The sequence below is a fragment of the Aphelocoma coerulescens genome, chromosome 2 (genome assembly GCF_041296385.1).
Source record: "Aphelocoma coerulescens isolate FSJ_1873_10779 chromosome 2, UR_Acoe_1.0, whole genome shotgun sequence".
NCBI classification, from domain to species: Eukaryota; Metazoa; Chordata; class Aves; order Passeriformes; family Corvidae; genus Aphelocoma; species Aphelocoma coerulescens.
In genome coordinates this window covers 41,026,453-41,050,177 of record NC_091015.1, presented here as the reverse complement: position 1 = coordinate 41,050,177, position 23,725 = coordinate 41,026,453, and the positions used below count along the sequence as shown (strand labels likewise).

The window sequence follows — 23,725 nt, the reverse complement described above, 5'->3', positions numbered from 1 at the left end:
ATCTGATTTATAATGTTCAAAAACATTCACTGCATTTTTCCTTCTTCCCCACAGCAACAGCCCGAGTCTGAGACTGTTCATCTGTTCATCCCAGCCTTGGCAGTTGGAGCTATTATTGGCAAGCAGGGACAGCACATCAAACAACTTTCTCGTTTTGCAGGCGCATCTATTAAGGTATTATTACACCAACTATAACTTTCTGCCTATTCTACGTGACGCTTTCAGCAAGTTTGCACAAGCCGTGCTTTTGTGAACATCCTCCCCCACTCCATGCTTAGAATGTGATGTGATAAATGGAACATTTGTTTATAAATCATCTTTTAATCTTCCTTGAGACAAGATAATTAGAAGCATGTTTTCAAACGTCTCCTGAGGTGTGAAATATAAGCTGCAAAGAAAACGACTTTGGTGGTCCTAGAAACAGACTTGTGCCTTAATGATGCAGTGCTTAAAGGCTTTCTCCTTGCTTTAGGTAAAGTGAAAATTGGTGGGGTAAATTCCCCTTCTAAATACAGCAGCACAGCTGAAGTTTCCTGCCTTCTTGGCTGCCCCTGCTCTGTTCCAGATGGATTGGTCTGGGCTGTCAGGCTCAAATGGCTTCACACTGAATTGTTCGTGTTGTAACTTCACCCGTGTGCTGCTCCAAGCTCTGGAGGCCAGTCAGTTCTTAAACAGCATGTTTACCTTGTTATCAGGTATAACATCCAAGCTGTTTGTGTATTGACCACCTCAGTGTAGCTGAGAACAAGATGGTTTGCAGAGGCTAACCTCTAATAGAAGCTTGAGTTTAAGTCAATTGGGTGAAATCTTTCTTGGCTATTTACAGGGGTTAGTACCAGTTGCAGTCGTAGGAAAGCCTTGGCTTTTGGTCACTAATGCTATTGTAACCACAAGTATCCTCTCCAGAAGCTTGAGCACTTTTTTCTTACGAATAGTATTTTCTGCTGTTTTATGCTGTAAAGATAATGTTTTGGCCTAAACTAAAAAAGAAAAAAGTTTAAAGTACAGTGTTTAGCTTTAGTATGCTGTTCGATGGACATTTTACTGCATAGATAAAACAATTGTTTTCTTCTCAGCCCTCTTTATTTCTGTTTCAGAGGGGTGATGTGTTTAGCGAGTGCTATGGCAGGGATCTGCCACAAGTCTGGGGCACAGGGCAGGAGCTGGCTGTGCTGAGTTGTGCTTGGTGAAGCTGAGCTTGGCTTGGAAGGTGTTCATCTAAGTATGCAGAGCAAAATAATTGGGGCACCCCGATTAATGAGTCTTGTGTGTGGTTTGCTGAGTGCTGATCTGTTTACTGGCCAGTCAACCAATGACACCCTGCCCAACTCCATCCTTTTTGAGCAGAATGTTAAGTGGTTATACTACCCAGATGGTTTACATTAGTTGAGCACCAATAATCATATTTTTAGGGGAAAAATGAAACAGAAGAAAGTGAGAGGTGTCAATATTTCTTTATCAAATCTGTCTTGCATGGGGCTGTGATGCATCACATGAATTTCCTCTTCCCCTCTCCATTCCCACAGTTTGTATCTAAAATTTAAGCAGTGTATGGAAGGTACTGCTAGGTGGAGAGAGAAATGTGAAACAACCTGGACCTTCAAGAAACCGTCCAAACTAGTTCTTCAGTTGGTCCTTGGAAGAGAGTTTAATGGAAAGGGAGTTTCCAGTGCTTCTCATGCATCTGGCTAACAGTGGCCTCAGGCTTCCTCTACTGGCTGGCACCCCTCTACCCCATGCATTTAACATTTCTGTGTTAATTTAAATTCAGATAAAAGTTTTCTCGAGCTCTGGTCTTTTGTTCCTTCACTAAGAATAAAGTAAAGAAACTTTGTGAAAATAAGATTAAATCTTAACAAAAGTGTACAGATACAGGGTATGCTTGCTAAATTGGGAAGCTGTATGTGTACTTATCTATTAAAACAATGCAACATCACCTGTTATATGGCAAAACAATGTGGAGCAACAGGCATGCTTCTGTATGAAAGTATTAAATATGGCAACTGGTAAATTATTCAAAACTTCTAACCTTCCCTCATGTTGACCACCTGCCCCCTGTCATAATGTTGGAGCGAAATAATAAATTGTGAATCAAGGAATCTGTGCTTTTAGCTGAGAGTTGGAGGGAGTGCTGCCTGAGTAACTTTTTACTTGCCAAACTGCAGTAACCATACTTTGTGGAGGAAATAAGTCTGTGCATAATGCTTGTTTTGAGTTGTGCTGTAGCTTGTTACAGCTGAAAGCACTTTACATCCTCCTGCATCCTGTGCTCATGCTGAGCTTTGTAGATCTGGTGAAACTCATCAGCCATGATGTAAGACCAACCTGCAGATGCACTGGGGTTCTGTACGAGGCTGCAGTGTTCAGGCTGTCACCTCAGAGGTTCACGTGGCTGTTGCTGAGCTCAGGTTGTGACCCAGTGCTGGGGGTCACTGCTTAGCAATGCAGGCTCAGTGTGGGACTCCAGCAGACTCAATTATTCAGCAAAAGAGAGAGGCAGAGATTTCAGTTTCCTGTTGCCCACCCTGTGCTACACTGCTGGGACCTGTTCTGAACCATTGTCATCTCCTTGGTTATAAACTCTTTCCAGAGCAGCCCTTCCTGATGAAAGATGAACCTTATGGGGTTTGAGTGTATCAAGTTGTCCGTTTGTGGCTTGGCATGTGGAAGATTGGTTGTTTTCTGGTTAGGAATGTAGGAATCTCAGAAGTTAAATTCACCACTTGTATATTATTTGTACGTCTAGAACTATTTTTTTCAAGGGCAGACAGATAAAACTAACACAGAATTCTCTTGGTTTACCCCTTCAGACATTGAAATGTTAGCTGGTATGTGTTTCTTTTGCAGCCTTCAGCCATATTTTACCCCAGCTTCTGAGAACAGGATATTCCAAGATAAAATCAAAGCAAGATATGTCCCAGAACATTGAGACACATATAAGATATAATGAAAGCTTGATGGAAAATATTTTTCCTAAAATTTTAATGAAGGTGCTGGTGTTCATCCAGAAAACAAGAGGAGACTGAGACAAACCACAATGTCCACTTGACATGAACGACAATTGTCAGGCTGAACTCTGTTCAGTCAGCTGCTCTAAACATGCCCTGAAATTTTGCCCCTCTAAAATACTTGTTCCAAAGAATTGAATGGATTTAGTCTGTTTGTTCTTACCACGTCGTGTCATATAAATGTACTGCTGTAAAATTTATGTGTATTTTTAGATATATCCAATTGGAATTCATAAATAATGAAAAATAGATATGCAAACCAGACAACTAGTATATAATGCCTTCTTCATCTTAGGGTATAATACGAATAATGTTATAAACTTTCCTTAGCAAAATTCTTTAGTGAAAATGATGCCTGGTGACTGGTAATTTGTCTGAAATAAACTACAGCTGTTAAATATGAATAACATCCCTTGCCAACAGCTGAGATGAAATTCTGTAGTGTTTAATATATTGCTCATTCAACAGCAGCTATGTAATACTAGATGCAACAATGGAAATGTCAGTTGTGATAAACAAAAGATTCATTTGGAATGTCAGAGGCTACTTTGAATTATTCAATGCCACTGGAGTCTGAGAACAACACCCACAGAAATCTTACTGTTGTGGTGACATGAACTGCTAAAGACCCTACAGGCATCTCTGTCTCAGCTCTAGTGGAGCTTAATTTTTATTTGGGTCACACATTGTCCGGTATAGAGGAATGTTTTGGATCTGATTAGTTACAACAGTAAAGTGATCTTCTGTTCTCAGGGGAAGGGATGCAAGCTTTTGCTAATGAGCAAAACTTGTTAGAAAGACTATTCAAGCTAGTGGGGTGGGTAGGGATGAGAATCTCAGTTTATTAACCAGATTTGTCTTTTTGAAGGCTACATGTCTTACATCACTCATAGCCACATGAAAATGCCATGTGGGATTCTGCCATATGTGGCTGTGTCTTTAATTTTCAGAAGTAAATTTGCTTATGGTGGTTTAGCCAGTTTCTCCGTATTTCATTACAGCTAATTAATGCACTTTAAAGAGAACAAACCTGTCATGACTGAAGTGTGATGCTACTCCTGTAACGAATAATTTTTCACTCCTGAACAGAATGTGAGACTGAAATGGGGAGGAGGTAGCTTTAAACTATTCCTTCAAAAGACATAAACATAACCAATAGCTATGTTTATTCATTCTAGATTGCCCCTGCTGAAGGACCAGATGCTAAGCTGAGAATGGTTATCATCACTGGACCTCCAGAAGCTCAGTTCAAGGTAAAACACATAAAAACTTGTCAGTATGTAGTGGCCTTTTGACCATAAGGGACAGTATTGAAAACAAAACTCTTGGTTCCAAGCATTCTTTATTCAGAATTTTAGTAAACACTTGGGTTTTGCTTTCCTTTTGCTGAAAGGTGTCTCATAGGAATGAGCAATACAGTACTATTAGAGGCCACATTCTGGTCACCTGAAAACTGGTGGGTGCTTCATGTAAGAAGGAATCAAGTCTAGCACAAAAATATGGCCATATTACATTCCTAAATTTCTATCTGCAAGTACCTTTGAGTTGAGTCTTTTAATCTGTCTTAAGATGTGCAACAGTTTCGTGTGCTTAACTGAAATAACAAAGCTGACAAGATGAAATCGAGTCTTCCCAGGTTGCTGTTTTGTGCAAAATGGAAAATGCTTTTTGGGTAGCTCTAAGACAAATGCAAGATTTCTAACTGTTTTTCCACTACAACTACAAGGAGATAATCAACTTGATTATCCCCTCTGTGTTCAAATTAAGTTCCAGAGTGCCCTTCTGCCTGAAACATCAAGGGATAAATGTAGTTACCCCAAAGGGAGTTGACTGTGCTAGGAGTGATGCAGGCAGCTCAGTGCAGCAGCCTGGCATCATCACAGAATGAGGCCTGGAGCAAGTAGAAAGTCACTTGAGAGCTTATACCCTGGCATAATTTTTTTGCCTGTTCTCATTTTTGACTTTGTATTTTTGCTTCAGGGCATCTTGCAAGAAGGAGGTGCACAGACTTCAAGGGTATCAGTTTCAATAATGCCTTTAGGATTTTTGGAAAATTATCAGGGCAGGTATTTTGTAGTGGTAATAAAAAATTAGATGCATTTGGGATTGTTGCTCAGTTACCATATGCATTTGAGATGCTACTGAAGGCAAAGCATGACTTTGAAGCTCTGTCTCCTCAATATTTTCTGTGTGCATGTGGGCTTGGCCACATGGGATGTTTCACATATTGGGTACTCTCATGGACTGGGGTAAGCACAAAGTCAGATACTGGCTACTCCTTTTCATCAGGTATCAGTGGACTTACCCTCAAGGAGTAGCATGCCAAAGGAAATCTGGGCATCCCTTATCCTAACTTTTCATGTAGGCAAAGGCTTGCCCTCAGGTTTACTCCCCAGGATAAACTGGGGGTCCCACAGAGTTCTTCTGGCAGCTCTTCTCTCCAACCTGGATCATGCAAGGAGGAAAGTGTCCTTTTTCTGCAACCCATACATAGGTTAAAACCACATCCATCAGTCACTTTACACGTGGGCTCTGCTTGCAAAGGTGCAGTAATGTAGTAGCACAGTCAATGCTCCTGAGTATGCTGGTCTTATGAAGGAAAGGGATTATCCCTTGGGGCTTCATTCAGCTCCAGACCTTTGTAGTCTTTTAGCTGCTCTTTGAGCAATGCCCTCTTGACTGGGATGGGCAGAGGGCAGAGCTCAGTCTTTCCTTTTATCACCACTGTTAGCCTGAAGCTGGCCTTACAGCCAGGTCCACACAGTGCTAGTGCTCTCCTTAAACTCTGACTAAGAAGGGTCTCCTCTCTTGGGACAGTGGTTGTTGGGGCACCAAGAGTGTAAGCTGGTGCTCAACAACTTGAAGAGGGAATAGCTGCTGCTCAAATGAGTAATGAGCTCTTGGAGAGGCAGTGCTATCCCAGAGTGTGTGACTTTGGCATCCTTTCCTTACTCCATTGTGTTCTGCTGCCTGTGATTCATGTCCACGGTAGCTGCACTGGCTGCATCCCTTTCTTCCTCAGCTGCTGCAGCCTGAGGCTGTTGCAGTGTGCAGGATTAGTTGTTAGCAAGGTCATGGGAAGGGAACATGCCACTGTTCAGAGCCTCTCCTGCAGTGCTCCCTAGAGTTCAGGCGTCCCTGTGACACCACTATTCATGCATGACTCTGTTGCCTTGGATCTGGGATAGACAGAAGTGGGATCTAGTGTAGACAACATATTTCAGCCACCATTTAAAACTGTGAAGGAGCTTGCAGCCTAGTTAGGTTGTTTCCTTTCCTAAAGACCTTCTCAAGAACTGAAAGATTTGAGATGTTGGAAGACCATCTACAATCTTTTTTTTTAAAAAGTCCACATCCCATCTTTCTTTATAATTTGGCGGTAATGTAAGCTCCTTTGAAGCATCTAGGAGCCACAGAGTAGAAGATCTGGTTGCCATTTCTTATTAATTCACTGATGAACTGCTGTGAATAAGGAAATAAAAGTGTTTAAAAATCAGCAGATTTTAAAAATCAGCAAACAAAACCCCTTACTCTCAGTGGACATTCTTCTTGCTATCTGGCACTTGTGTGTTTCCCAGAAAAAGGAACTGTGTGCTGGTTGGAATAATACTTTTCCCATGGTACTATTTAGATCTGGGCAGTTTGACTCCTTACTTTGGGAAATTAAGAAAGTGCAAAGTTAGGTATTTTTAAACAATATGTTGTAATGGATTGTAAAAGCAAGCTTTTTGCTCCAGTTGGAGTCTTTATCCCATGACTTGTTGGGGGTGTTGTGGCTTTTTTAGTTTAGCATCCTTAAAAGAATGGGTTTCTGAGTCAATTAATTGCATTTTGTGCTTCTGGGTGTAATAAAAAACTTCAGCCTGACTGTTCTTGTCTCCATCACTCTTAACAGAAATGCAATAGTCTCTTTCAAAAGCAATATTTCTACTGAAAAGCAGAATAATATTGATCCCTGTTAAATTGCTGTGTGGTTCCCTGGTTTGTCAAGCAGTCTTTAAAGTTGGACAGTGGTACTTCCTAGTCTGGTACAAAGACTTCTTTTAGAAAAAAGTGTATTTATTAGGGAAAACACTATGTCAGGATTGTGTCTCCTTTCTGTGGAATTTCTTGATGTTAACTGGATTCCAAGAAGACCATTCTCTAACTGAAAGCAATTTTGCAGGCTCAAGGGAGAATCTATGGAAAACTTAAAGAAGAAAATTTCTTTGGACCTAAAGAAGAAGTGAAACTTGAGGCTCATATAAAAGTGCCATCCTATGCTGCTGGTAGAGTTATTGGTAAAGGAGGCAAAACAGTAAGTAGCTGAAATAAAACGGTGTTGCTCAGTTATGTTTCATATTCTGGTGTGCATATATACATAAAGCTTAAACTTTTAGCCAAACTAATTCTTTGATGTTACATTAAAGCAGGAGCTATTTTCTTAGGTGTACTTGTTAAGTTTTCCTTTCTTCTACTGTGGAGTTGAAGCCAATCTTAGAATGATTTATTTAATTTCTAAATAAGTGGTAGGAATTTAAGACATGTTCAGACCTCAATATTACAAAAAAAGTGTATCTATCTTTGTTTCAATTAAATTGATGGCATTTCTTAGCCTCATTTGGTTGTATAAAATAACATAATTGAGATTTTTCAATCCTCAAGAGGTCCTGGTGCTCTAGTATTTTCACATGGTGCTAAGTCAGGAGCTAGATGGTATGTGAAAGACATGGTTCAGTCGTGGGTGTCCATCCTGAGTGCAACAGGGTCTGTAGGTTAAGTGTCAGGAGGCAGTGTGGCCTCTTCCACTACTTCCAGCAGTAAGAGGTTTGATGACAAACATGTCTGAGAAGCTGTTCATCTAAAACATTAATTACACAATGATAAGCATTTCTAAAATAAAATTAGTGTAAATGAGACAAAGACTCAAACATTACCTCTGCTTAACACTATGGAAGCCTGATAAGCTGCTGAAAATAATTTGAACAAACAGAACTTTTCATTGTTCAGTCTAAAGTTCTCCATCTTGTGGAGTTTTTTGAAGGAAAAGTGTGTAAATACTCTGACATTTTTCTTCGCTTTATTATATTATTTTTCTGACCTTACACTTTTAAACTCAACTGTAAATACTGTGGCATCTCTTTGCTTTTTTTAAGTCATGTATTTAACACTTTCTGTGTGTTGTATTTAGTCTTTAAAACACTTCTACAAACCCAGAGGACTTGGTGCTAATTTATGTTAAGAGACACAAGAGGCTCATCTTGCAGAGTGCACACTGCTGCATAAAGATGCTTTCTGTTAGTGAGGGGTTTTTAGAAATGTAGCTTAGAGGATGATGTTTCAGTGGTTGGTATCTTTGCGGCTTGGTGGTTGTATAACATTTGTTAGTTTAGAGGTTTCTGACTTGTACTATCTGTTTATAGGTAAATGAGCTTCAAAACTTGACAAGTGCAGAAGTTGTAGTCCCTCGTGACCAGACACCTGATGAAAATGATCAGGTGGTTGTGAAAATAACTGGTCACTTCTATGCATGCCAGGTAGGAGGACTGCAGTGATTTTCTGTATTGCCTTGATGTTTCCATGGTCTTTCTTTTGTAGCAATGTGCAGGAGTCAAGGGATGGAAGACTTCTGCTCAGGATACAGAAAGCACTGCTTGCCAGGCTCCTCTGGTTGTATTGCTGCAATTAACTTTCCTCATGCCTTTGAGAGAGATTTATAACAATACTGCATGCTTACATATGCAAAACATCCTCCTTAAATTCTTCTGTCCATCTATGCAGGCTCTGGCACTGCTAAAACTTTCAAAGCAAAAGAAAATCCAAGTTGTGATTGGGCTGAAATTCAGAAGGAACAGAGACACAAGCCATCCCATAGTATCTGGAAAGATCTGCACCCATATATGTAATTTGTCCCCCTTGCCCAATCTGTTGATTTAATAGCATAAAGAAAATGATAACAAGATTCCTTCCTTCACTTAACTCAGACTTATTTCTTTTGATACTTTGCTACAGGTGGCTTGTAGTTCAGAAAGGAGATGGGGTGGGTGGGCAGTCCTGTAAGTCTGACCTTCTGGATACCCCAGTGCTTAAAAAATTTGTACGCTCTTTATTAAAACAGTGGTTCTTATAAAAGATTAGTATTTCCTGAGGAGTAAAATGCAGGCTGTAGCTTCAATAATCTCAACATTGGTAGTCATCTCCCGATTCTCACGCTTTCTATATAACAGATCTGAAAACTGACCATGCAAGTACTTGTGGTAGGTGAAAAGGGAAGTAAAATTAAAATTTGGGTTGTACATCATGATTAATCCTAAGTGTACTTTAATTAACAAGTAAGTTTGTCAGTACTAGGGATTTGGTCATTCCAGATTTTCTTAATTCCAGTAGCATCTCTTGTTGGTTGTAAACAGCAGTCCCTGCAGCATGGCATCATGATGGGTTGTTTCTTCTTCTTTGTGTCCTTCAGCTTGCTCAGAGAAAAATTCAGGAAATACTGGCTCAGGTAAGAAGGCAGCAGCAACAGCAAAAAACATTGCAAAGCGGACAGCCTCAGCCAAGACGGAAATAAAGGTTTAGGAAATGGCCCATCAGAGACAGATGCCAGACCAAAGACAGACTGTGCGACGAGAGACGGGTGGTGAGCACCTGTTGAAGATTTATGCAGAAGATCCACCAAGCCAATCACCTGTTCGAGGACCAGGCAACCGTTGAACGCTGTCTCTGAGAATGTATTCTTTAGGCTCTCTCAAACTTTTGAAACCCAGCTTTAAAATAAGGACCCCTTCACTTCCCTTTTGTTCTATTCTCACAATTTAACATAAACTCGTTAGTCTTTTTTATTGTTCTTATTATTCCCCAACAATTTTAGAACTTGGTTTAATGAAGCTTTCTCTTCTGAGTTCACTGGTTAAAAAAAAAAAAGAAAAGAAAAAAACCAACAAAAAAAACAAAGAAAAGGCATTGCTCTTATAGGTCCAGTTGTAAAAGAAGAAACACATTTGGAGGGTGGGATTGCGGGTGGGCTAGGGTTAGAGCAAGGGTATTGACAAGAGTTTAAGTGTTAGTCCCAATGTTGAAACAAGTGGCATTTTTTAAAAAGAATTTGGTTGCATTTTTACATAACACTGCCATGAATAACCTAAGGGAAGTGTTGAATGGTGTTGGCCAGGGCATAAAAAGATAAATATGCATTTTACTAAACTACCTCAGGCATTTAGTACCTCAATGAGAAATTGTTCCTTTTTTGCTTTTTTTTTTGGTATTTTGTATACTTTATAAAGCTAATAGTTCTTGAGCATTTTATTTTTTTAAAAAAAATTAAAATTTGATCAGCCACCAGCCAGGAGTACTACAGACTTATCGGGGAAAAATATAGTAGAGCACTTCTAGCTGCTGGCTGATGGGAGTAAGGTGGGTAAAAAAAACACAGCCTCAGATTTCCTGAGGGCTTCAACACCATCATTTGTTTAAAAAAAAAATTCAGTGAATGTTCAAAAGATAGTGAATGATGCCAACATTCTGATAGCAGCAATGCCGTTTAGTTTTCTTTTAAGATGGGATGAAAAAGTTTGTGACGGTACTTTTTTGGGAACAGGACAAGGAAGTGATGGCAAGAGGCTGGGGTTGGGGGAAAAATTTAGAAGGCTGCAAGAGGCTGAATTTTTTTTTTTGTGCTACTTGATTGAATGCATGAACCCTTTGTGCCTTTGACCATCACTACCTAATAATGCTACATTTAACCATTTGCAGCCCATTTGGACTTTGCCATTTTGTTCAAAGAGCAAGCTTCATCTTCAGTTTGATAGAACACTTGATCTGCTGGAGCATTTTTGAGGCCAGGAGGGTCTCTGCTGTCTGCAGATCACATCATACTGCTTTCAGTTACCACGATGGGGGAAGGTCAAACAGTGTTTGATCACATTGAAAGATAATGAAAGGCTAAGTTTACATATCCAGCCGCTGTTATGGGCCACACTAAGCCACTTTGAAGGTTTTGAAAATGATTACAAGAAAAAAAACAAACAAAACAGCAACCTCTCTAGCCTGGCTTATAATAGATGCAGCAGGATTTATGCACGTTCTGCAACCAACCATTAGAGGAGAACAAAAAATGTCAAAAGGCAGGGATAACAGGAAAGTTACCAAATTGTTTGATTTCCAAATGTAATTTGAATGATGATTGTGGTAATAGTGACACATTCAAGTTTCTACAATAAACTTCAGTCTACCTCAGTTTAAGAAAAAAAAAATGTGGCAACACATGGTGCATAAAGACTGCTGTGTGTGTGTGTGTGCGCGTGCGCGCCTGTGTGTGTGTGGTCGACAGAGCCATGCTATTACCTCTGAACCTTTTTTTGTGATGTTTTTTTGTGCATGAGATGATCAGAATCACCATGCTGCACTGATTTGAGGGGCACAGCGAGCAAAAACATTTGTTTCATCATTTTGTTATCTACCTCTTAGGTTCATGTTGAAATAGAGGCATTACTACATAGACTAGATAATTTTCCCAAAGATCATTGTTGTACAGATTAGATAATTTTGAAAATGGTCTGAAGTGTTTTTCCTGCATCTCTTCTTTACTAATTGGTTTAAAAACCACAAACTTATGTTGTAGTTTTAGCAAAGAAAAATGAGTTTCTTTTCCTTTTTTGACAGTGACCTTCATCTAGCCTTTAGGATAATTTTTTTTTCTTACAATGAATTTAAAATTACTGAAGTATGGAAAGTACATAGCATTTTAATTTTTGTTGAGGCTTAAGTCAGTCGGACGTTCCTTTCTTAACATTTGAGAAGGATTTGACTTCATTATTTTCCATTAAAAATTACTTTACAGATAGGCGCTGCATTTGCATCTGCTGATTTAAATACTGTCATCTCTCTTAAATTTCTAGACTTAATATGGTATCTCATGTTTTTCTTTTCAATTGAGACTTGGTAATTTGGAGTATTTGGGAATAGCTAGAAAGTAAATACTGTAAATGATTTCAATATCCACAAAGTATGGATCATTTTTCATCTGTAATGTGCCCCCCAATGCAGCTCTACTTGCCAGATGCCTCTGAATGGAATAAAGAGTTTAACTCCTATCATCAGATAAAGTTGTGTGGTGTTTTTTTAAATTAACGAGGCATAGGGACAGACTGTCCTGAGTGTTTGCGGTGCTTTGATCAAGTTGGTTTTCTGTCCATAATAACTGGATAAGGATGAACAGTAACCTACAGGTATTCCATAGCTGCAAGGACAGCCAGGTTACAATGTTTGCACTTCCTAAACCAAGCAGTGACTTCTGTGGCTTGTAATTCATCTTCTCCTTTCTGTCTAACAATGCCCTACAGTCTGTAGGACAACCTATGGTTCATGGTTTGCCTTGCACCATTCGCTTAGGCTGATTTGCTGTGGAAGGAATGTGGACTCAACAGCCCTGACTGTCACAGCAAACATGAAGGAGATCAGAAATGCAGTCATTTCTTTGTGGGGTGGGGGGGGAGGGGAGGCAGTTTTTTACCCAGTCTTTACTGTGGTGGTCTTGGAGTGATGAAGCTTTGTAATGAATGTGGCCCTGGAAGCTTGGACAGGCAGAACCAGTCACCCTAGCAATAAAAGTGCTGGCAACCTGTGTCTTACCCCCAACCATGACCACCCAGACACACCACTTGCCAGTGAGGTGGTATCACCCCTCCATTTAGATCCTTATTAACATTATTTGGAGTAGAAATGAGACCAGATGTTTAACTGGTGCATGCTTTCACGTGAGAGGGAGGAGCTGGGGAATGAAGGAGCATCATGAATTACATAATTCTGTATCTTTTTAAAGAGAATTGGAAAAGCCAACTTGTTTTCTGAACTAGTGCACCCTCCTACTTGTCTTCATAGCTCATTTCCTGGGGCCAACCAGCAGAAAGAGGGAATTGTAGAAATTATGTCTGTAGAAGGCACTGCACAGAGTACTGCATTTCACAGGGTAAGCTCATTTCTCCATGTCAGTATCGAGCTTTCTTCTCAGAACAAGCACCCTGCCATTTGAGCAACATAAAAAGTCAAGCCTTGCTCTGTACTGCTGGTGCATTTGTGACAGCTCAACCCGTTTTAAGCATTTGCTTAATCATGACATTTTTATTTGCTTCTAACCTTCCAGAGCTTTTCTTCTTAAGCTGCAATTTCCAAGGCATGCGCTCTTTGTATCAGTTTCCATTAACTGGAGCATGTATGCTGTGCAAGACAGCCTGGGCTTGATATGGCACTAGGGTGTAGGATTCTTAAACAAACATGGAAAACTGTTGAGAAAGCCAGGCTGGGCTGTAACAGATGTTAGCTCAAGTGAAGGACACAAACTGCTTGAAAACAAAGTTACTCAGATGCAGCGCAGGAATCAGTGAAATTATGACAAAAATTTCACGTCAAGGGATCCTTCACAGAGCCAAACCTACGTGCACCTGTCCAGGAGGACTGAATGCTGAATTTACAGACCCATTGCATAAGTTGCTTGGTATTTTTATTTTACCCAAAAATCACCTGATCTATTCAACTGGAATCACTCCCAAATGTTTTCTTTCCAAAAGGGCTCTAGTGTTGCACAGTACTGACTGTCCAGGCTGTCTGGGTTGATTCCTGTGTCCCAGCTTCTAGGGAGTATCAGGCCATAGTCTCACAAGGCTGGCAGGTAATGTGGTTGGGGTGTTGCAGTAGCTCAGCAGAGATTAGAAATGCTTCTGTTAAATGGATGAAGACCAAGTTCTTTCCCTGAGCTGGCAGTTCTGATTGTTTAATAGCAACCAGTGGATGTTCACAGAACTCCTTTTCACAATATGCTTTGGCAGTTGTCAGTTACACTTGTTTATTTTACTGGTTTTTGTCTCCTCTGTTCTCATTTTTTCTGTCTTGTCTTACAGACTAGTACCCCTTTTCACCTCTAAGAATCCTAGCCTGCTCACACAGCTGTTCCCTCTCTTACTGCTATTTCTAGATACTCCTTTTGTTACTGCTCTTTCAGATAGGACACTGTATGTGGTTCTGGTTACTAAATGTGGGCTCATACAATGGCATAGTGACTGCTGAACCTACCTCTATTCATCACGTTACTTATCCATAGCAGCAGTAAAAGGCAAATGTTTCAGGGAATGAGTCAAAGTTACTCCTACGCATCCCTCCTAGGAGGAAATGCCTGATTTAGAACCCATCAGGCTGTAAGACATCCAAGGTTATCTTCCTCCCATGTGATACTTTCAAGAAGTATCATGAAGCATTTTGAAAACCTTTCTCTGTAGTTGTATTTCCCAACAAAATACTTGTTTTGTGGGCAAAGATGTTTCATCTGCATGGCTTAACTACACTTAAAAAATACTCTTTGCTTAACTGCAGAACTATACGCTGCCTTGTATCAAAGAGCAGGTGAACTTGGAGGCAGTCATTCCTGAAAGAACAGAGGTTAGACACAGCAAGACAACATGGCATGAAATAGAGGGAGAAGTGGGTTTCGGTTTGTTTGGGTTTTTTTAAACAAGCACACATACTTCCTCCTGAACACAGCTACAGGCACAAAAACCAGGCTCACGTTGAGCATTACAAACAGCAGCTGCTGTGCAGGGCAGAGATGCAGACAGGGCTTGCAGTAATTTGTGGGGCTATGGGGAGAAAAAGGTGATTACCCTCAGGATCTCCTGTTTCTGCTTTCTGATACATGGCAGGGCAAACTTCTCCAGGAGGAAGAGATCCTAATCCAGTGATGAAACCCCTGCCCTGAAGTAGAGAAAAGCATCTTGTCTTACACAGAGAGGTTGGTTACCACCTTGAAGCTCTTCTAACTGGTTATCAGGCCATGCATCAGTCACGCTAAGAACATACTGTACAATGACTTCTGAAAGTGCTGAACAGTCCATTAGCAGCAAATAATGCCCAGTGAGCAAGAGCTTCACTCTTTTTTGCCACTTCAGAGAGTTGAAGGTTCTCACTGCCATAGTGTGTTGTGTCAGCGTCCCTTTTCAGAAAGTAGGTGAGTGAAAAACTAGGAGAGGAGTCAACTGCACATGCAGAATGAGCTGAATGCTTTAACATGAAAACAAGTAACTGACGCACTTCAGTTTAGGGCTTGTTTATTATTATTAAAACCAGGTTTGCCTTGGCTGGAAAACTGATTTACTGCTCTGATAACTCAAAGCACATTTATTTGTCACTGCTGCTCTTGGCTTTTATGTTCTCAGTAACAGCAGTCTGTTTTCTGTCCCCCTTCAGACCATGACTTGCTTTATTGTGACCAGAAGCAAACGGCTTAACACAAGAAGCATCATCTCAACTGTACTATTTTACAGTTTTTTCTTGCAGCACTCCAGTCTGTTTTGCAGTGCTACTACAGGGTGTCTTTCAAAAATATTAGAAAAACAATTACTCTAGAGGCTGAGCATGATTTCCAGCTTAAGAACCTGTCTTTGCCCCACTCTTGTCACTGCAAACTCCACTAAGACAGTGGCTCCCCTGGGAAGCTCTGATAGGATTCCTTCTTTGACATTTCATGGTTGGACTCTTATCTTAAGGACTCTTACCTTAAGGGCTTTCTCCAATCTTAATGATTCTGTTATTCTGCTCACCTTAGCTTGTTCAGAACTCTACCTAGGCACATCCAATAAAAACACTGTTTTGTACTGATCAATCGTACTGACTACTCAGTCAGTTCCCAAGACTTATGCCTCAGGCACACTCATTCTCTTTCCATGCAGTAGCTGCTTTAAGTTCTTGTCTCAAGATGATCACTGCTGTTAGGAGTCAGTCCAAATATAAAGTCTTTTGGCAGGGACTGTGGAGTCATCTGTGCTAACTGGTCATCGTAGGGACCAAGAGTCCACAGCTTCTCCAATTCATAAACTTCTCGTGTCTCTGGCAGCATGAAATGCACCACTATGTCACCTGCACAGAACAGAAATTCACAGTAAATTAATGGGAACAGTAAAGAACTACTATACCTTCAGCTGAGCAAGGAGTTCAAGACTTCCACCCCTTTTCCAGATAGATACAACATGTCAGCTGGTAAAGGTCCCTTCCTAAGCTGCTGCTTCCAGCTCTCAAGCAGTGTTAGGAACTGGTCAAAAGACTCCAAGACTACAGTAACAAAATATGAGGCACAATACTTTAAAATAAGACACTATCACAGACTCCAAACCAAAGAAACTATGACTTCTATGGGACAGAAGACAGTCAGAAGGAATTTTACTTGAAAGAGTCCCCCAAGGTGACAGATGGATTTTCAGCTTTCTTGTATTGCCAACAACATTCAGCAAAAGCCAAGTAATTTTTCCTAGGTGTGTTGCTCATACTTTGCAGGTGGTTTTTACAATGAAATAGGTCCAAACTTTGATGTAGTTAAGTTTTTCTGGTTTCATTAATTCTGTGCAAACAACAGTAGAGAATGTTAACTCCAGTGTTTGTCTAATGCACTTCTTTGTAGTTATGCCCTTAAATTCCAATTGATTTTCAGTTACTACTGTCAATAATTATTATAGTTAAGTAACCAAGGCTCAACATCAGTGGTTGCAGTGCTCTTCATTCATCCATGCACTCTTTTAGGTCAAAACACCAAGCCAGCAGGTGAGATTCTAAAAGTAGCAGTGAAGGAGAAAAGCTTTTTGAATGCAGTCTTTTATATTTGTGTAGAGTTTCACACTTGTAGAATAAAGAATTAAACTCAATTTCTTAGGACTGAGGTTTAACCCCATGTCATGGTATGATCTGGACAGTGAAAAAGTCTGTTTAATAGCTCACTGTTAAGGCAGTGTACAATGAGCCCCCATTTACCCAAACACGGATTACAGAAACGTGAGGAAACTGACTGAAGTAGCTGTTTCTTCTCCCACTATTGTTATCTTCAATTTATTAGGACCTGTTTTAGCCACTGAAGAGTGGCTACTGTTTTTTCTTAGTGCCAAAGATATTTAGTGGAAAATCATTTAGTATCTCAATGAGTTCAAGCAACAATGGGAATTCCTGAACAGCAGAATATTGTGAACTTTCCACAGCAACCAGGGTTCATGGTGAGATACTTCTGTCAACAAAGAGCTCATGCAAACTTTGTTTTTGTCAGATTCACAAATATTTACCAAAATCAATGCACAGCCAGTCATCTGTCTCTTTTCCTTCAATCTGAGCATGAGGACCACCATCTTCTTTGAGATGCTTGTACTGAGAAAAAAAAAACGAATGGCAGAAAATGAGATCTTTTGCATTTACTCAAAAGCACTCAAACTTAACAGAGAAGCTTGACTTTGCCGAGTTGTTTTAAAGCTTAACTGGGTTAGATTACTTCATGTTGGTTCTGGGGTCGGCACAAAAGAAAAAGCTTAATATACACTTGCAGTAGTGGAAAATAGGCACAGATTTCTCAGATCTGAAATCCTAATGCTCTGGATTCCCATACAGTTGTCCAAGAATTTTGTAGGTATATTTTATCAAGATGAATACTAAATACAAGTGCTTGCAGTAGTCTTTCAGTTACTGGATCCCTACAGCTGCCACCACCAACTGGTTTTATTTCCGATAATAAACAGTGGTTTACACTGACAGGTTGAGGACGCAGAAATGGAGATGCTGAGCTTATTCTCTTCTCAGATGGAAGGGAGCGGGGCAAAAAGAAGTTTCATCCCCTGCCGTGAGGAAGGCACTCAAACCAGCCTCCTGTCTCTTGAGGGCACGTGCCCAACACTTGCTGCACGCTGCGGGGAAGCACGACCAGCACACAGGTTTCCACCTGGGAACCGCTGCGGGAGAGGAGAGGGGGCAGCTCAGAGCAGGACTGCACGCAGTCAGCCAGGGAAAGTGGGTAGTTCCCCATGCAGCACATGGTTTGAGACACTCAGCTCTCCCCAGCCAGTACATGAAGAACCCAAGCACCCACCAGAGCTGGAGAAATTTGACAACTCGAGGCTGAAGTAGGGTCACTTTCAGACCTGGCCATAATCTACTTGTTCCTCTACAAGGAGTATCCATAGAAATGGTTCCAACAGTCCTTTCTGCCATGGAAGACAGAACACAAAATAACATGTACAAGCATGGCTGACTGGCAAATGAGTCCCACTTTACTGGGAATGCAATTATCACAAAATGCAGCTGTTCCTGGTTGTTCCACACAATGTTAGCTGCTGGGTAATGACCCTAGTTTGCAAACCGGCACAGAAAACTCAAAATGGTAACTCAGAACCAGTTCTACCTTCTTTTCTTTAAGATGGCTTGTGAGATATCTTCAAAAGACTCCAACAGTCTGCTCAAAATGCTAAAAAGCCCTGTGTGCACTGCCATCAGCTATCATCTGAGTTGGTTGCAAAGGCTGATACCTGTTACATGTTTCCAAGCCTCATCTTTAGAGGCTGTGTCAGGTGAAGAGACGACAATAAAGCCAAGTATTAGCTTCTTCCTCTAACATGAAACCAGATGGGGATGTGGGACTTTGCCATTTACAAGCTCCTAGAAGCAAAGCAGGAAGATCTCATGCTACACCTGAGCACCTCTGTGTTTTACTGTGAGTAAATCATAAGGGTTTAGGAATGGTACTAAAGCTTAACAGCTGCCTGGCAGCACTCTGGAAGCACCTGCTCTGCTTTACATCTTAAGCTTCAGCTACCTTTTACCTAGAAAACTTCCAGTGTGAGATGAGCTCAGCCACTTCCAAGTACTTGCCCAGGCTTCCCAGCTTCTCAGGATGCCCTCTTGGGACACCATGTCTCCCAAGAGGCTCTGCCCTTGCGAAGTTGCTGCTTTTACAGCCACCAGAGGCTGCAGCCATGTGTTTCCAGGGCAGGTCATATTCATTGATTTCTCCTGGTCTGGGGGGAAATGTAAAGCTCCTGAGACTAGCAAGTTACATAAGCAATAGAGTACATATTAAGCACTTAAATTTAGAATACTCAAATCACATTAACGCAACTTCCAGCTTAAGGCAAAATTTTGGTTTGCAAAGATGCATCAGTTTCTGCAGAGAACACAAGAAACTCCCCATAGTTGTTCAGAAAGGCCCTGAAAAGCTAAACCATCTCTCCCGCTCTTGGTTCCGCCCATGAGCCTCATAGCTGAAACCAATGGGACTGGAAGGAAGAAAGTAAAACCAAGAGTGAAAGGAAAAATACGGTCAGGAAGGGAAAAAAAGTGGGTGGTGAGAAGGCAAACTCCAGGCTGAGTACAGACAGCTGACTGAGATGGGGGCTGGTCATATTTCACATGCTGAGCTTTTTAACAGTTGCATGGCTCTTCTCTGGCAATAAAGTTTCTCCCTCCCTGAGTTTGGCCCTCATCCCTAAGACCTATCTATAATTTAATTCTGACCTCTATTTCTGTACTGAAAAGTTCCCTTTCTTCCATAGCCAAACAGCACAGGACTTCTGTGCAAGGATGGCTGCTGCTGCTTCTCCTCTCCTGCAGCACACACACAGCAGGGTGACTATTAACTACCAGTTTGCTTTAAGCTCATGAGGGGATCCTGTGCCTCTTAAGAGGCTGTATTTTTTCCAGCCTTACAATATACCTGAGAACATGGAAATTTTAAGGATTAGGGTTTGAGAACAGTCAGATAAAGCTATTTTGAATGACTGGGAAAAGTAGTGGTGCTTGCTGGATGAAAATAAAAGCAGACACAAGTTGTCAACACTATCTCACATCACTTCTGTTCTAGCCACCTAGCTGCAATGTCCCCAGTGTTCTACATACAGAGAGGTCTGTTTCTAAAACATATTGCCTGTATTTTGTGTAGTACTGCTAAAGGAAAAACAGGTACTTGCCAGATGTATTCAGGACTAAATTACATAATGTCATCAGTTTCATCTTACCTGGTACACTCCTACATATGCAATCCTGGCGAAATTCCTTTCACAACATTTAAAACCATTCCCAAAACCCAGAGAGGGCAGCAAGAACTGTCTTACCATTTTCAGCATGTAATTTGCCATTGCATGAAGATGTCGTGTTGAAAATCCGCTCACAATTATAAAATAATCACAGTATTTTATTTCTGGAGATAGCTGGATGACACAGATGTCCTTAGCATTTTCTTGCCTCAGCAGTGCTACAGCCAAGTCAATGTTGAACTTTGGAAGAACAGTATCTGGAACACATGGAAAAAATAGTACAGTGGCAAATTTTCTTTTTAATTGCAAAAATAAACCATTTAAAGCCATAAAATAACAATTAACAATTATAGCCTAAACTAGTCACTCACTGTGGAGTTTGATTTGATACTGACAATGCAACAATGCAGATCTTTCAAAATCATTTTTACAACCACCAAAGCTGAGAACTAAGCAATCTTCCAGTAAAAAACACTATCACTAGATGCAACAGTTACCTAAATGAAACTTTGGTTTTTGCTAACTTACTTTTTTCTTGTTGTTGCCATTCAAAAGTCAACAGTATCATCACACTTGTCAATTGAGATGAATTAAACCTAAGTACTCCAACAGACATTATTAAAACAACAGAATAAATTGAAAATATTTCAGAACAATGCTTTTCAACAATCTGTGATAATACATTGTGATGAAACTGTTCTAGAATATTAAGTAGAAGAAAACAGTATTTTGAAAACGGAGCTGACACGATGCAGTGTGAAGACATTTTTTATCTGCAGACTGAGTAAAGCCACTTTTTTTTCTCTTTTTCCCTAGCCTGATCTGCTGCAGAGGATTATGATATTGCACACAAAGCTTTAGTCTTTCAACAGTTTGAGGAAGCCAGCTTAGAAAACAGTAAATCAGTGCAACTATGTTCTGTTAACACCATGAAATCAGTTTATTTCTAATTTGTCCTAATTAGGTAGATGGAACTTGTTTGTACACTTTAGGCATAATTTGAATCTGTCAGCAATGCAAGTCTGCCACTATAAAGTGAACGTTAGTGCAGACTGAGCATCAGCACAAAGTCAAGCTTTATATTTCCCAATATAAAGAAAAAGCCAAACAAAAGAACAATAGCTACAATTATATGCATGAATGGGGATATGAAATTGGATCAGATCTCTGTAAATGGAAGGCTTTCAGCTCAGGGCACTCTTTCAACTTTTTGCTGTGGTCACACATCTAGAAAATTAGCAGTGGCCACAGCTCCTCCAGACACAGCGGTTGCAGAAGTGAAGTATTTGCCTGGTAGCCACATGAGAAGCCTCCAGAGCCTGCCTGGAGAACGGATGGCCTCAACATCACCAGGCACTGATCGTCACGGTCAGATGTAGGCTAGAGGAGCTTTGCTGAACAGCGACAGCCACAAACCAGCCCTGTGCACACAAGGCTTGTGCCTGTAAATAGCCCTCGCGCTTCGGAGGCCGTGAGCTAACGGGGCGATTGCGAGTGCACGGCACAGCAACGCCTCGGGCTCGGCACCAGCCCCGTCACACAAGTGATCCTGCACACGGATCTACACACGGGCTCCCACCACACCAGCCCCACTCCTCCCTCCCTTTCCAGCAGCGCTGGGGAGGCGATGCCGGCCCAGTGCTGCTGCCGTGACCCCGAGGCCCGCCGTGACCCCTGAGGTGAGGCCGATCCCACCGCACTGGGCACGGCGAGGATCCTCCGCAGCTGCAGACGCGATTCCACGCGTGCCGAGCAGCCCCTTCTTCGCGAGGAGTCACATTCCGCTCAGGGTCCCGCTGGGCATCGCTGCCGCGCGGCCTCGGGTTAGGCCCTACCTGCCACCTGCCGCCGCTCCGCCGCCGCCCCCAGCGCCCCGGCCCCGGCTCCGCCTCCCGCCGCCGCGCAGCCCCGACCCGGCGGGACCCGGGGTGGCGGCGGCTCCGCCCGCGGGACGCCCCCGGCCGCGGCCCCGAGCGGCCGCAGGAACCGCCGCGCCCCCGCCAGCGCCCGCCACATGCCGGCCCTCGGCCCGCCCCTCCCCGGCCGCCCCTCCGCCATTGGCCGGGGCGGGGCCGCCCCCTCCCCTCATTGGCTCAGCCGGCCGTCGCTCGGGTTGCGGCGCGCGCGCGGCGCTGCCCGGAGGTGGCGGCGCTGCCGGGGCTGTCCCCGAACCGCCCCCGGGGCGGCCCCAGGCGGGCCTGTGGCTGCTGGCCCGGGAGCGGCCTCGCACTGAGGGGGGATGAGCGGTCGGGCTCTCATAGGGCCACAGAGCCGTGGAAAGGCTTGGGGTGGAAAGGACCTTAAAAGTCATCCAGTTCCAACCTGCGTGCCATGGGCAGGGACACCTTCCCCTAGACGGTTGCTCAGGGTCCCATCCAACCTGGCTTGAGCACTTCCAGGGATTAGGCATCCACAACTTCTTTGAGCAACCTGTTCCAGTGCCTCATCACCCTCACAGTAAAGAAAATTTCCCTATTATCTTTCAATTTGAAGCCGTTTCCCCTTGTTCTGTTGCTCCACAACCTTGTGGTTTCCCTTGTCTTCCCTGCCATGTGCAATTGATCTGTTGGGTTTTCAGCTGCATCCAGCCTCTGGGATTCTGGAGCCAGAAAACAGGTGCAGGTTAATTTGGGGAAACATCCTGGAGGTAGCAGTTTGGTACCACGGCTTGGTAACATGGGCCAAAGGATAGTTAAACAAGCATCAATTTTAAAGATGGTTTGACGTGCCTAGATTTGAAAGATCATTTCTGCTCTGTAATCACTGCTATGCTGTGCTGGGTTGCTGGGCAGCTGGAAAGGGGCAGATGCAGTATATGGGCACTGCCATATAAACCCAAACCGCATATCCCAGCTCAAGCCTTGTGCCCCTTTTTAAACTCTACAGTTTTGCCTAAAAAACTAACACATTTTTCTCAGGAAAAGTGTGTTTTCCATTTCGGTAATTCCCACATAATGTTAATGGGCACAGGGTAGTAGTCTCGCTATGCTTGGTTTGCTGTGGAGAAAGTTGTCAAGGGTTTAGAAACTATGGGCTGGGTGTGTTTAAGCATTTGTATTTAACGTGGGTGAAATGTATTTCTCTCTACCTTCTTCCCCTGGAAATCCTGGCATTTACAGGGTCACTAAAATAAAAGAATTGCCATTCAGAATGTGTTTCCCTCTCTCACCACGTATGGTGGTCAAACAATGATATTAATGTTTAAAAGACATAGCCATGGATGGTGCCAGACTCCTTCTGGTGGTGCCCAGAAACAGGGCGAGCAGCAGTGGCCATAAACTAAAACCAAGAAGTTTCACCTCAACATGAGGAAGAACTTCTTTACCTTAAGGGTGGCAGAGCACTGGAACAGGCTGCCCAGGGAGGTCATGGTCTCCCTCTTTGGAGACATTCCAGAGCCACTTGGACACACTCCTGTGTAATTTGCTGTAGGTGACCCTGTCTTGGGGGAGGTCTGAACTAGATCATCTCCAGAGGTCCCTTCCAACCTAAGAAATCTAGGATTATGGAATTCTGTGTGAATTATAAAGACTTGCAGTGATAAAAGCTGTATCTTTAAAGAAGATTTGACTACGCTGTATGAGGCTGGAGGTGATTGCTTGTACTAATAAGCCACAATGGCTGGATGTCTCTGGCAAAGTTTTGTTTGATTCCTCTACAGTTCCTTCAGAGACTGGTGTTTTTCAGCCTTGGTTTCAGCTTAAAAATACCTTTGGTAAGAAAAGTGCCACATCTGATGAGCCTTAAATGTATGCTATAAAAAATACTCAAGAAGAAAAAGGGGGAGGAACAAAACAAGTGGGTTGAATTCACAGCTCAATTTTTAAAGTAATTTTTAATCAGTTGCTACCCAACTGATGTTTCCATTTCTCTTGAAGACATATTTGAAAAGATGTTCTTTCTATGAAGATGATGTAC

At 42.1% G+C, this 23,725-nt stretch overlaps 2 protein-coding genes across 3 annotated transcripts in view; one reads left to right on the top strand and one right to left on the bottom strand.

Annotated features, from left to right (window-relative positions):
* IGF2BP3 (insulin like growth factor 2 mRNA binding protein 3) overlaps window positions 1–12,077 on the top strand; it is a 113,324-nt gene extending 101,247 nt beyond the window's left edge. Inside the window, exons 12-16 of the mRNA XM_069007115.1 lie at window positions 55–174; window positions 4,187–4,261; window positions 7,174–7,305; window positions 8,411–8,524; window positions 9,454–12,077. Coding sequence (XP_068863216.1) covers window positions 55–174; window positions 4,187–4,261; window positions 7,174–7,305; window positions 8,411–8,524; window positions 9,454–9,555 — 543 coding nt within the window. The 3' untranslated portion in view covers window positions 9,556–12,077. The remainder of the gene's footprint in view (window positions 1–54; window positions 175–4,186; window positions 4,262–7,173; window positions 7,306–8,410; window positions 8,525–9,453) is intronic.
* A 2,985-nt stretch (window positions 12,078–15,062) lies between these two features.
* On the bottom strand, window positions 15,063–21,823 carry MALSU1 (mitochondrial assembly of ribosomal large subunit 1). Of its 2 annotated transcripts, none has more exons than XM_069007114.1 (4): window positions 21,643–21,823; window positions 19,886–20,064; window positions 17,075–17,156; window positions 15,063–15,887 (listed from the first exon to the last, which is right to left on the bottom strand). In XM_069007114.1, exons 1-4 carry the CDS (start codon window positions 21,821–21,823, stop codon window positions 15,709–15,711), a joined length of 621 nt encoding a protein of 206 aa, XP_068863215.1. In that variant the 3' UTR covers window positions 15,063–15,708. The 2 variants fall into 2 exon arrangements, with proteins under 2 accessions (XP_068863215.1, XP_068863214.1); XM_069007113.1 differs by lacking the exon at window positions 21,643–21,823 and adding an exon at window positions 20,336–21,422.
* Between the last annotated feature and the right edge of the window lie 1,902 nt (window positions 21,824–23,725).